Raw genomic sequence first — 14,421 nt, forward strand, 5'->3', positions numbered from 1 at the left:
GAGCGAGTGGTGGCCAAACAGTTACAGACACACTTGGATGAAGCAGATTATCTAGATCCATTCCAATCGGGCTTCAGGACTGGACATGGAACTGAAACAGCCTTGGTCGCCCTGGTGGATGATATGAGGAGGGCGTTGGATAGGGGAGAATATACCCTCCTCGTCCTCCTGGACCTCTCAGCGGCTTTCGATACCGTCGACCACGGTATCCTTTTAGGTCGCCTGGAGGGATTAGGAATAGGGGGCACTGTTTTACGGTGGCTCCATTCCTATCTCTTAGACAGGCGCCAGCGGGTGGCATTGGGGGATGAGGTTTCAGACCCTTGGCCTCTCACTTGTGGAGTGCCACAGGGTTCTATCCTCTCCCCCATGCTATTCAACATCTATGTAAAGCCACTGGGGGCCATCATCAGGAGATTTGGGCTGCAGTGCCACCAATATGCAGATGACACTCAGCTCTATCTCTCGTTTAAATCTTCACCAGAGTTGGTTGTGGATACCATGTCCAAGTGCCTGGACTCCGTAAGTGAATGGATGGGAAGGAATAGGCTGAAGCTAAACGCCGACAACACCGAAGTGTTGCTAGTGGGCGACAAGGGAAGATTGGGAGATATAGACCTGGTGTTCAATGGGGTAAGTCTGCCCCTGAAAGACTTGATTCCCAGCTGTCTATAGAGGCTCAGATTTTGGCTGTGAGCCAGGCAGCTTGGTATCAATTATATCTGATACGAAGGCTACAACCCTACCTTCCAGCCCATCTGCTCCCACGGGTGATACATGCTCTGGTCTCCTCTCGCTTAGACTACTGCAATGCGCTCTACGTGGGCCTATCCTTGAAAACGGTCTGGAAATTACAACTGATACAGAATGCGGCGGCTCAGTTGCTCATGAATAGCCGTCGCCGTGATCATATTACTCCGGTGTTAGTAGATCTACACTGGCTACCAGTTATTTACCGGGCCCAATTCAAGGTGTTGGTGTTGACCTTTAAAGCCCTATACGGTTTTGGCCCAGTTTATCTGAAGGAGCGCCTCCAGCATCACCAATTATGCCGCCTGATGAGATCAGCCACACAAGACCTTCTCTTGGTTCCACCAGTTAAAACAGCGAGACTGGTGCGGACCAGAGAGAGGGCATTTTCGATTGTGGCCCCCACCCTCTGGAATTCCCTTCCTTTCGATCTTCATCATGCCCCCTCCCTAATAGGTTTCCGCCGGGCCTTGAAAACCTGGCTATTCAGGGACTTCCGGGAAGGGTGACTTAGCCTGTGCCTGCTTTTGAGACGGGCTCCTGCCTCAAAAGAAGCTTATTCAGATATATCAGTCAGATTTTTTTTTTTTTTGACTGATTAAACTTCTCCCGGGTAGGGAGAAACGAAGAGATTAACCTCAAAGCCTATTTTTGTTGGGACGACCAGATCTCATTAATTTATGGGACGAGGTCCAGCCGACGAAGGTGGGACGGATTTTCAACAACGCTCTATCTGATAAAGCGAACGTTCATCTTATCTTCTAAGAGAGAACGCACTAACAGGCAAGCACCCTTCTTTCTATATTTTTCTTTTACTTGACTTAAATTGTTGCTGTTTAAAAGAGATTTGCCAGATTGATCGGTTTTTGACATCTCACTGGGGAGCCATAACTTCTCTCTGCTACTCACTAATTAATAGCTTATCTCTGTTTTTGTTGCAAAAAGCTGTCCTGGATTTGCATTCTAAAGATATACACAGAAGAGGGATTTCTATTCCAGATTTTTATTTTGAAGAATATTATATTGTCTGAGACTACTCTCTTTTTGGTCTATTTTATTTTGACGAATCTGTTTTCTGACGACCGCCATTAATTGTTTCGATCCTGGGAACTGCATTTTGTTTACTTAAGCATGGAGAGATAAGGCTGTCTGCTCTGTTTATACTGTGATGTCACCAAGTTTGGAGTATTAACCCAATTGTTGCTGAAATAAGAAGTGGTTTTCCTATATTTTTCTTTTAAAATGGCAATTAAGAAAGTGGCTGAGAAGCTGGAAATAACTATGTTTCAGAAAATAATGGATGAGATTGAGATAACGAAACAAAACCTGCGACAGGGTTGTAAGGAGCTGAAAATTGAATTGAGTAAAATGAAGCAGGAGATTAAAGATATAGGGGTCCCTGTGAGAGAGGTGACCCTGGAAGGGGTCCCTGTGAGAGAGGAGACCCCGGAGATTGGAACAAACGTGGAACAGGAAAAAGATTTGGAGTCTATGGACTTTAGAAACAAAATCTATTGTTTGGAGACACAGGAGATTAAAGACATAGGGGTCCTTGTGAGAGAGGAGACCCTGGAGACTGGAACAGGGGTCCCTGTGAGAGAGGAGACCCTGGAGACTGGAACAGGGGTCCCTGTGAGAGAGGAGATCCCGGAGATTGGAACAAACGTGGAACAGGAACAAGATTTGGAGTCTATGGACTTTAGAAATAAAATCTATTGTTTGGAACTCAATGTTATCTCTGAAGAAATTAATGAAGATTCTAGAGATAAAGTTATCAATGGCATGGATAATCTTCTGGACTGGAATGATGTGATGGAGCCCAATATAGAGAAAATCTATGGAATTAACTGCAGCCATGTGACAATGGAAAAACTTTCAAGAGATGACCCAGTGTATTTTGAAAAAAAGAACAGAGATATGATTTTACAGCAGTATTTCAGCAACCTATTCAGAATGGATGGCAAGAAAATATTTGGGATAGAGGTAATTCCCATCAGACTCTTACTATATGACTATGGCTTTGACAGCAAGATTATTATGGAATACTGATAATGGAAGATTGGATACTGAAATTACTGGACTTAACAAGACTACTGAAGATGGAAGATGGAAAATGGAACTAATAGGGATAATAGAACAATGGCTACTGAAATTACTGAACCTAACAGATTCTGATGTGATGGATTAATTGAAATGTTTATTTTGACTATGGTTATGACAATAAGATTATCATAATTAGTAATGAGATGGATTAATCGATATGCTTATCTGGAAAAAAAAATTGATAGATATATTTCTTAAAGAATTGAAACCTCTCTTTGACTTTTTGTGGAAAGAATAAAGTAATGTTTATGAGATTTGATGATTAAGTAAGATAACTACTGGAGGAAAGTGATTTTATAATATGACTTAAGAGACAGGATTGTTATATATTATAGACCTATAACTGATTTGATCTTTGACAAATGGGAAGTCAATATTTTACTCTTTACTTTTTATTTTTGTTTTTTTTTTTCTTTTTTTCTTTTTGTTTAACTATTTTTGATTTTGTTTTTTGTCTTTGAATGTTTTATGATTTTGTCTTGTATGTTTTATGAAAATCTGAATAAAAATTATTGAAAAAAAAAAAAAAAGAAAAAAAAGAAAACCTGGCTATTCAGGCAGGCCTATGGGATCTCTGGGGCGGGTTAGTTATTAATGTTGTTATTAATTGGTAGAGTGGTGCTTAGATGAATGATGGTCTTATTGATTGTATATTGTATTTTATTGTATTAATGTACATCGCCTAGAGTGGCTGTTAATTCGGCCAGATAGGCGACTCATAAATAAATTTTATTATTATTATTATTATTATTATTATTATTATTAATTATTATTATTATTATTATTATTTGATACATTAAGCTTCTAACATGGGCTAACCTAACAATGTTCAATCTGGACAGAGGTTTTCCTTTCAAGCAGAGCAATCTGAACTATAGAAAGCCAGTGAAATTTATGGTGTGGAAAATTATGCTGACATCCCTATTCCAAACTTTGTTCAGGAGTGGGGTTACTGCAGACTGAACTGGCTTGAGCCTGACAGTGGAAAAACAAGCTTTTAAAATAATTTGATTTACACCACCCTCTTTGCCAGTGTAACTTACACCAGGTTGCTGTCACATGACCAAGCTGAACAGAGTTTGGAATAGGGCAAGTCTCTCCCTGCCCTTTCCCTTTCCTGAAACACCCTTTTTCAGAATTTTCCTTGGCCTCTGCTAAGCTAAGATGCCATCATATATCCAGCTGAGCCAGGATAAGGGACTTAATCCAGTGTAGTCCTATCTGAGCCTGGGCTCAGCTGACTCAGCCTATTCCAGACTCTTTGTATCCCAGCAGATCTTGGGTTTGGATTGTTCCATTGGTTACATTAGTACAAGTGCTTGATTAAATGTATTTATTTTTTTTATTTTTTTTCTCATAAGATTGCTGAATTTTAAGATGTTGCCACATCTCCTTCACCATACATTAATTTTCATACTGTATTTGTAGTGTTACTATTTTAAAAAAAACACAGAGGGCTTCTGTTTACTGTAGCTGAATGTATCCCATTTCAGCCTTCTTTCTTCAATGACATATTCTCCACGATCAGAACGTAAAAGCCATGAGCCATTAACATCAACAGACAGTGATAATGAAAAGGGAGAACGAAATGGGAAAAAGGTCTGTTTCAGCGTGGCAGGGGATGAGCAAGAAGATTCTGGTCACGACACCATTAGCAACCGGGATTCATATAGGTAACTATCTCTTATCTCCATCAGCAAAAAGAGGATAATGAATTAATTGTGCCCTCAGCTTTGGGTGCATATAATACTGTCCAAACCTTTTGCTGTTAGTTAAAATTTTTCTGTGGTTAAAATGACACTTAATAAAAAGATGTGTACAAGATGTGCACCACACAGTGTTTTGTCTTTTAAAATTGTTTTTTTCCATTTCTTTGTTTTATTCCTGATCCAGCACTGAATTCGGTCATTTAACTCATTTATTTCAATGACTTTAAACCTATTTAACTCTGTTGGATTGTGGCTTTGGGCATTATTCTGTTCAGATTTCAAATTCTGAGCTTTCTTCCTTGAGAGACAAATAAAATGTACTGTCTGGCTTGTTTAATGGCACAGATAACTTAGGTAAAGAATTGCAAAGAGGTGCTTGGTCAAGAGAAGATAAGAGAATTGAGCCACTATTTAAATGTAAATGCTCTAAGAAGATTTGCATTTTATTTTCTCTTTTCAGTGATTGCAACAGCAACAGAAATTCTATTGCTTCTTTTACCAGTATTTGCAGTAGCCAATGCAGTTCTTACTTTCACAGTGATGAAATGGATTCAGGTAATTCCCCCCCCCAGCTCCCCAAATATGCTTTGCTAGAGGAAGTTGTATAAGATTTGTTAACTAATGTGTTTGTCTACTCCCCTACTGAAGGAAATGAAAGGAATTTCTTTCTTTCTTTCTTTCTTTCTTTCTTTCTTTCTTTCTTTCTTTCTTTCTTTCTTTCTTTCTTTCTTTCTTTTGCTTAATATGTGCATGAGTTAGCTCTACAGAAGTCAATCTACAGTACAAGAAGTGTTAGTCTGACACAGTTATAAGTAACTTCCTTCTTTTGTCTTGCAAAATACATATTTCTCAATAAGGGTGGATTGTAAGAATCATCTTAATCTCCCCCATCTACAAGTGGCAGCGGGAGAGAGAACAAAGAGCAAAGGCCAGTGTTACCAGCATAAAGCTCTTGACTCACTAATGAGTGCAACTTCAATTCCCTGTGCTTTAAACAAAATTATTTAGATACTGAGAGCACAAAACTACCACCATTCAAGCATGGAAAAATCATGCAACCCTTTAACACCTGACAGCAATGCATTGCCATTTTTTCTTCTTTCTTCTTTCTTAAAAAACAACACCTCATCAACCCATTTTTCAGTGTACCTTCCTCTATGAGGCCACTGAAATACTTGAGTGCTTAGTCATCAATCAATCTATCTGTAAAATGGTCAATGACAAAACATAGGGATGGGTGAAAGCTTTGATTCAGTTCTAATTTCAAGCTGAATATATCAAATTCACACTTTTCTAAACAATATGAGCACCAAAACAGAGCCATCACATAATTTCCACTTATGCAGTGGATATGGATGCAGTTCACCTACCACTCAATGTTTACAAAAATGCATATATTAGTGTGCATAAAAATGAATAGTTGAAAGAAAATAACATGCGTATGAGAAATGGCTCACAAAAATGTGTACATTTATTGAAACTGCCAACAAAAAAGTGATTATTAGGAGAAATTCACACCAAAATACTGAAAATTCGCACTAAAATTCTCAAATGGCTGCAGAAATGTGGAGAACTGAATTTAAGATTGGAACGATGAGAAACTGAGAGATCCGAAATTGACAGATCTTTCCATCCCTATCAGAACATAATGAAAACTACACACATGTGCACACCACATCCTGAGAGACAGCAAGTTTTACCATCTTCCTACTGGGATTGAGGATGGGATGAACTAGATGGGAGGCCACAGTGAGGCTGAATAAAACTGGTGGGAAAGCTAAAAGGAAGGCGGGTGTAATAGGAAAGAAATAAAGTGATTAGTTCGGCTTGGGAGTACCCTGTCCTGGAATCAAGAAAAGCCGTCCCATCCAGCAACAAGACTAGTCCTCCAATCCAATTTATAGCTTTTCTGTTCAAGAAAGTAATCCACATGCAGAGTTTGAACAGACTCTTAAATCTAAAAGCCAATAATGATTTCAAATATTCTTTTAATAGGCGATGAACTTCCTCTAAGTATACACATCTCTCATGACAAGCAGGACAAACTCCATGGTTGTTTGGAGCATCTTTTTGGTCAGGTATTCAATTATTACAATCTCACAGACATAGCATTTTATGAATGATTTCTTGTCTGCTGTATCTGCAAAATGCTGCTTTGGTCAGATTTGCGATTTCTTTGTCCTGTGTTAGCCCCTGCCATTGTTGTTTAGTTGCAGTTTTGTGTTCAGTTATACAGAAGTGGTGAGTGGAGGCAGCTGAGACAAGCAAAGTGGGAAAGGCACATAGATTGACACCAGCTGCCCTTCTCCCTCCAGAAGCAGCTGTCTGCTAGGAGATATTTGCAATCAGAACTAGACCTCACTAAGAGCTGTTGTCATCAACCTGAGTGGTTGCAGCTGGACAAGACACTCCTCAAATCAGCAAACTTAGTTGGAAGGGGAGCAAAAAAGCCACAGTTGTGACCTAGAGGGTGACCCTGAAAGGGAGAGCCTCTTTGGGGTGTGCTGTATGAGGGGGTCACCCCCTGTTAATTAATTGCATAGGGCAGGAAACCGGAATTGTTTGCTTTTTCTTTGTGGGGAGGAATTGTGATGTTCCCTGGATCATTTCTAGGGTGAGAAACAGTTTTCCCCTCACTTCTTTATTTGCATCATTAGCTCAAATGCTGACCCTTAGATGTATGTTCTTTCCTATAATTTATTCTTATTCAGAATATTCATCTTTAGACTGCCAAGGCTACAAGGGCCTGTAGGTCAGTGGCAGGGACTTAGCATGCAAATGGTCCCATGTTCAATCCCCAGCATCTCTAGATAAGGTTGGGAAAAGACTGTTGTCCAAAAACTTAGAGAGCTGCTGCCAGTCAGTGTAGGCAGTACTGAGCTTGATGGTCCAATGGTCCAATTTGGTATAAGCGAGATTCCTATGTGCCTAGGAAATCTAAGATCAGCACCTCCTGCAATTTGTTTTAAAAGTTAAAAGTAGTCATGGCGTGTGGGATTAAATTAAAAATGTAGTACTGAAGGAGAGGAGTTTAACCCTTTCCCCACACCATACAAATGTATTTTCACTATTCCATCGCTTTTGAACTCCACAGGTAGATTCAATTATCAATCTACTGAAAGGACCAGCAGTAGCAAGAGCCTTTGAGCAGACAAAGTTCTTCACACCAGGTCGAAGCTTGCAAGGTAATATTCAAAGCTAAGCATGGAAGTCGGTGAGGCTTCAAACAGAAACAGAATGCTAGTATGTCTGTAAATAAACGGTTTGATTTATAGAATAGAGAGTCCTTAAATATTTGCACGTATATTTAAGGGGGAAGTGTTTCACACTATATTTAGAAGACCTATATATTCCTCTAAATGGTTAAAGAGAGGAAAGCAAAAGGAGACAAGACAGTCAGAACCCTAAATGCAATAATGCAGTGACTAGTACATAGGGATTGTATAGAAAGAGAAGAGGACAATGAAAAAGGCTGAACAAGAGACATATTTCAAAAGATTAGAGAAATTAAAGGGAAATTTAAACCAAAAAAGAGTAGGGATGGTGAATAATCAACAGGGGAACACACTAACTGACCGAGATAAAATAAAAGGAAGATGGAAGTAATATACTGAAGAACTCTATAAAAGAGATGCAAGGATAACAGATTGATTCACGGAGGAACCGTATGATGAAGAACCAGAAATCTTAGAATGTGAGGTGAAAGCTGCTCTTAAAATACTTGGAAGAAACAAATCACCAGGAACAGATGGCATACCAATAGAGTTGCTACAAGTTACTGAGACTGAATCTGTCCAAATTTTGACAAAAAATTGTCAACAAATATGGAAAACTAAACAATGGTCCACAGACTGGAAGCATTCAATATACATCCCAATTCCAAAGAAAGGGGATCCCAGGGAATTCAGTAATTATCAAACTATTGCCTTAATATGCCATGCAAGTAAAGCAATGCTGAAGATTCTACAACAAAGGCTCTTACCATATATGGAGCGAGAAATGCTAGATGTCCAAGCTGTATTTAGAAAGGGAAGAGGCAAACATACATTGGATAATGGAATGGACCCAGGAATTTCAGAAGAAAATCACCATGTCCTTTATAGATTACAGCAAAGCCTTTGATTGTGGAGATCATGAAAAACTATGGAATGCTTTAAAAGAAATGGGTGCCACAGCATCTGATTGTCCTGATGCACAACCAATACTCTGGACAAGAGGCTACTGTAAAGTCAGAATATGGAGAAACTGATTGGTTCCTAATTGGAAAGGGTATGAGACAGGGGTATATTTTATCACCCTATTTGTTTAATCTATATGCAGAACATATCATATGGAAAGCAGGATTGGACCAAGAGGAAGGACGTGTGAAAATTGGAGGGAGAAATATCAATATTCTCCTGTGCATGGAAAAGCTGCTCTCAGGTGGGTAGCTAGCTCCACCTAAAGGTTGAAGGCAGAAGAGTACTAAAGAGTTTTTTTTAACAAGGACTTCCTGCTTTGCGCAGCTCCTTATTTCAGTTTCTCTTCTGCCTTCCACCAAGAACGGTTGATCTGGCTCTGCGTTCAGGCCTGTATAGTTTGGTGTTTCTTTCCTATTGTGTATCTGTACTTCTTCCTTCCTTTACTGTGTCTTGTTTAAAACAAAAAAGGGGTTTGTCATTTTACATTTCTCCCTCCCCTGAGACTTCACGGTGGTGCTGAGCTGACTGTGAAGCAGCCACCTCATCACTTTGGCTGTGAGACCACTGCCGTCTTTGTTAGACTCTGCCCCCCCAGCCTCGTTTCTCAGGCGCATCTATGCCTGCCTACCGGCAATCACCCGACCGGCCTCCTCCTTTCATGGCATGAGCAGGGACGTCTCTTGCAGCATGCTCCCCAGAATGCTGAGTGCCTGCCACCCCCTCCTCCATCCTCTCGCCCATGGAAGGCCTCAGGGGGAAGCTACAGCCATGGGGGAAGTGTATTTGGCCCCCCCGCAGCTCCTCAGCACCTGGCCCGGCTATTATCACAGCCCTTAGCCCCCATAAGACCCATAGCGTGGCAACATGCAAATCGGACCATCCACCGAAGAAACCTAAGTCACTTCAGCCTCACATTACAATGGAAGTCATGCCTCCACCATTATCCAACCAGGCCCTAGGGCCTTTAGGTTCTATTGAATCCCAGGCGGAGGTAGTCATAGCCTGCCCCTCTGCCAGCAGGCACGGGGTGGCTGAGGCGTGTACTGTCGCTGGCAGCGTGGCTCCACAACGACTGGCACCTAAGAGAAATAGGGGAACCAGTCACGACAGGCAACGACCTGGTGATGCACAGGGGGCTGCACCAAAGGAGGTTCATAGCAGCATGTGCAGGTCACAGAGGGACCTGGAATCCCTATCTAAGGAGGAAGGCACCCAATTCCAGCCCATCCTGGAGGCAATTTTTTCTACATCATCTTCTCCTGAGGATGAAGGCTTCCTCGAGACAGCTATGTCTCACCAAGCATTACCCTCTTCATGTCAGGAACTCCAAGTTCAGGGGGTGGTGCACAACCCACACTGTTCACATGCTACAATTAAAGGAACCACTGAGATAATCTCTCCTAATGGATCTAGCCAGAGATCTTTCCACATCAGTGACTGAGGCTCGACACCCCACACAGGATACACCAACCATAGCACCCACTCCACCACCTTCAAGAGTGCAAGTAGCGCAGGGCCTCACTCCCCTCCCCTCTTCTTCAAACACGCCCCAACCACCGGGCGGGGCATCACCAGACCCTTATGCCACCTCACAGCTGATTGTCCTCGATTAAGAAGAATGAAGTGGAGATTCGGAGTCAGAGGAAGTAGTGACCAACAGGGTTGTTCAGGGTGCTCATTTCCTTCCACTCCTGTGCAAGGCAATGGAAACTCTGAACCTAAATTCTCCGGAAGATCCTCCAGCTCCGTCAGCATCTTGAATTTCAGCTGTGTGGCCAGACCCGAAACCCAAGTCCAGGATGCTAAAACTTCCATCACTGTTGCCTAAAGTGATCAAGTCCGAATTTGATGCCCCGCTGCAGTTCAAGAAATCAGTTGCAACTGCCAACAAATACTATACATTGGAACAACACATCATGGACCAACTCAAGGTTCCGCTGGTTGATGCCCCCACAGTCAATTTACTAAATCCGTCCTTGAACCTGAAAGACTCGGATGCCCACCTCAAGGATCCATCAGAGCGCAAGCTGGATCTAGGCCTTAGGAGGATTCATAAGGCCAGTGCACTCTCCATCAGAGCAGCAGCAGCCTCCTCGGTCTTCGTTACAGCATCCCTGCTGTGGCTAGAGGACCCACAGCAGGATCCGGCTCAAATCCGGAAGTCTCTTCTGAAAATCTCGAGAGCAGTGACCTTTACGGCAGATGCATCTATGGATGCCATGCAGTTTTTGGCAAGGTCATTAGCAGCGAGTGTTTTCACTCGAAGGACTCTATGGTTATGCCATTGGGAGGCCGATACTGCAGCCCACTCTAATCTCACATCTGAGCCCTATGTGGAGTCAAAGGAAAAGAAGAAAGCTATGCCTTCTGCCAAAAAACAAGACGACAAAAGATTCTTCCGTAGATCTTTCCATCCTTATTTGCCCTTCCAGTCCTTTTGAGGCTCCAGGGCATTCGGAAGAGCAAAGGAGTCCTGTACCAGCCATCCCTTCTGGAATAGGCAACGTACCCAGTCTAAAAGCTAACAACCTTTCCCCAATAGATTGGGTTTTGGATCCCAGGCTCAGGTGAATAAGCATCAATTCTGACGCCAGGGTTCCTCAGGTGGATGAACACCTTCAACACTTTACCCACTGCTGGATGGACACGTCTTCAGACCAATGGGTACTGCACACCCTCAGATACAGATTGAGGCTGGAATTCACCTCCCTCCCTCCAACCAAGTTTATCCCCTCCCTCCTCTCAACGTCTCCGGACAAGTGGGAAAGGATTCTTCAAGCGATTGCCCACCTTCTGCATATTGCGGCAATAGAACCTGTTCCAACAGGCAAGAGGTTTTCAGGAATCTACTCAGTATTCTTCACTGTCGCAAAAAAAGACAGATCTTTCAGGGCGGTACTCGATTTGAAGAACTTAAATCTGTTCATAAAATACCCCAGGTTCCGCATGGAAACTTTACTGTCCATCAAGGAGGCATTGAGAAAGGGAGACTTCCTCTCATCTATTGATCTGAAGGACGCTATCTGCATGCTCCTGTTTTTCTGCCTCACAGATGTTACCTCCAGTTTGCGGTGGGGGAGGATCACTTTCAGTACAGGGCCATGCCCTTCAGTCTGGTGTCTGCCCCCAGAGTATTCACGAAGATCGTGGTTGTTCTGGTGGCACACCGCAGGACGCAGGGGGTCCATGTCTTTCCTTACCTGAACAACTTTCTATTCCAGTCTCCATCCCTCCACAAGACTTGGGAAGATCTGCACATCACCTCAAGGATCACGGCTTCCTTGTCAACCAAACCAAGAGCCAGCATTGTCCAGCCCACCACATGATACATTTGGGGGCCACCACAGACTTGCAGCAGGGACTCATAACGTTAGCTTAATACAGAGTAGACAAGATAATTACAGCTGTCACACAGCTCCTATCTTCACCTTTGGCGGATCTTATGCACCTGGCAGGTATCTTGGGGTTGATGGTCTCAGACTACACCATGGACATGTCACCACTCTCGACCAATCCAGTGGACGCTAATGCCTTTTCAAAGTGACATTGTGGCTAGGCGTCACTGGAAGGTAGCACTTTCACCAGTGGTCCATCGCTCCCTGCTATGGTGGGTGCACAAACCCAATCTACTAAGGGGAGTGCCATTCCAGCACCTTCCAAGGACCCTGATCACCTTAAATGCCTGCCTGATAGGCTGGGGAGCCATTTGCGACAGCCAGATGATACAAAGGACTTGGTCACTACAGGAGTCAGTACTTCCAAACAATCTTCTGGAGCTTCATGCAGTTTGGCTGGCCCTGAGGCACTTCGCGGAGATCAAACGGTTGGCGGTGGTGCTGGTCAGGACAGACAATGTATTGGCCAAATCACATTTGCATCGTCAGGGTGGCTCACACTCCCCACAACTACAGAAGAAAGCTGCCCTGCTGTTCCAGTGGGCAGAAACACACGTGGACTCAATCCTCACAGAATACCTCAAGGGGGAGGACAACTGCCAAGTGGATTTGCTCAGCAGACAGAAGGTGCATCAGGGAGAATGGAAGCTTCACCCGTTGACCTTTCAGGAAATAGTGAGACGCTTTGGCCGAGTTGAGGTGGACCTATTTGCCACACACCTCAACTGCCAGGTGAAAAGATTTTTCTCCAGATACGTGACACTGGAGGCGGAAGGCTTAGATGCTCTGGCGTCCCGGTGGCCCCAAGGACAACTACACCTTCCCACCTCTTCCGATCATTCCCAGGGTACTTCAAAAGATCCGAGCCAAAAGGGCAAGAGTTCTACTGATAGCTCCTTGGTTGCCAAGGATACCCTGGTTTCCGGAACTCGTCAATCTGTCTATCGATCCTCTGTGGCAAATTTCCCTCAGAGAAGACCTATTGTCTCAGGGACATCTTCTTCACCCAGACCCAGGATGGCTGGCGCTTCATGTCTGGAGACTGAGAGGCGACGCCTCTTAAAATGAGGCATTCCAGCTCAAGTGGTGGAAACTATGATGGCCTCAAGACGCCCTTCCACAATTAGAATATTTTTTTAATTGTTTTAAATTTTTAAAGTGTGTTTTAAATTGTCTTTAAAAGATGTGTTTTAAACATATATTTGTTTTTAATGTTTTTAGTTACTGTAAACCACCCAGAGAGCTTCGGCTATGGGGCTGTATACAAATATAATAAATAAATAAATAAATAATAAATAATATATGAGACTACATGGAAGGCCTTCTTGACATGGTCACAAAAGAAGGGTTTAATTCAAAGGAAAGCAGGTATAAATGACATTCTCTGCATCCTACAGGATGGCTTGTCCTTGGGTCTTAGGTCAAACACTCTCAGACACCAGTCTTCAGCCCTTTCGGCGATTCTGTCTACATCTCCAGAGAAACCGCTGTGGTCTCATCCGTTAGGTGTTTTCTACATGGGGCAACGGCATTGGCACCTCCTATGATCCATCGTTACCCAACTTGGGATCCACACAAGGTGTTAACGGCCCTACAAAAGCCCCCTTTTGAATCCCTAAGTCAAATTTCTCTACGTCTCCTATCCTTTAAGGTTTTGTTCCTTATGGCCATTACTTTGGCCCGGAGAGTGTCTGAGTTGACTGCTCTGTCTGTCGACAAAAATTTCTGTGTGTTTCATAAGGACAGAGTAGTCCTACATACTGTTCTTTCTTTTCATCCTAAAGTACTGCCTACCTTTCACTGTCAGCAAGAGCTGGTACTTCCTTCTTTTTGTCCTAATCCCATTCACCCTACAGAGAAAACGTGGTATTCACTGGATGTGCAAAGAGCCCTGAAAGCATATATCTCTAAAACACTCGTTAGGTGGATCAAGGCATGTAAGATACTGGCCTACACCTCTCTAAAGTTAGCCCGGCCGGCCAGGATAGTGGCCCACTCAACTAGGGCAGCAGTCACATTGGCAACATTCTCATGCCACGCATCTATCACAGAGATTTGTAGAGCAGCTACATGGGCCGCATCTAATACGTTTATTAGTACTGGGAGATCTCAACATTCATGCTGAGGCTACTTTGTCTGGGGCAGCTCAGGACTTCATGGCCGCCATGACAACCATGGGGCTGTCTCAATATGTTAGTGGCCCAACACATACATCGGGGCATACTCTTGACCTGGTCTTTGCTACTGGACATGGGGATAGTGATCTGGATGTGGGGAGTTTTA

The 14,421-nt window shown here is 43.0% G+C and overlaps 1 protein-coding gene across 4 annotated transcripts in view; it reads left to right on the top strand.

Annotated features, from left to right (window-relative positions):
• PREX2 (phosphatidylinositol-3,4,5-trisphosphate dependent Rac exchange factor 2) overlaps positions 1 to 14,421 on the top strand; it is a 252,350-nt gene that overhangs the window by 168,013 nt on the left and 69,916 nt on the right. For all 4 annotated transcript variants that reach the window (XM_061600721.1, XM_061600748.1, XM_061600730.1 and 1 more), the window contains 4 exons: positions 4,347 to 4,526; positions 5,023 to 5,117; positions 6,558 to 6,640; positions 7,657 to 7,747. In XM_061600721.1, the coding sequence (XP_061456705.1) occupies positions 4,347 to 4,526; positions 5,023 to 5,117; positions 6,558 to 6,640; positions 7,657 to 7,747 (449 nt within the window). The remainder of the gene's footprint in view (positions 1 to 4,346; positions 4,527 to 5,022; positions 5,118 to 6,557; positions 6,641 to 7,656; positions 7,748 to 14,421) is intronic.

Source organism: Rhineura floridana, chromosome 1, assembly GCF_030035675.1.
Source record: "Rhineura floridana isolate rRhiFlo1 chromosome 1, rRhiFlo1.hap2, whole genome shotgun sequence".
NCBI lineage: Eukaryota > Metazoa > Chordata > Lepidosauria > Squamata > Rhineuridae > Rhineura > Rhineura floridana.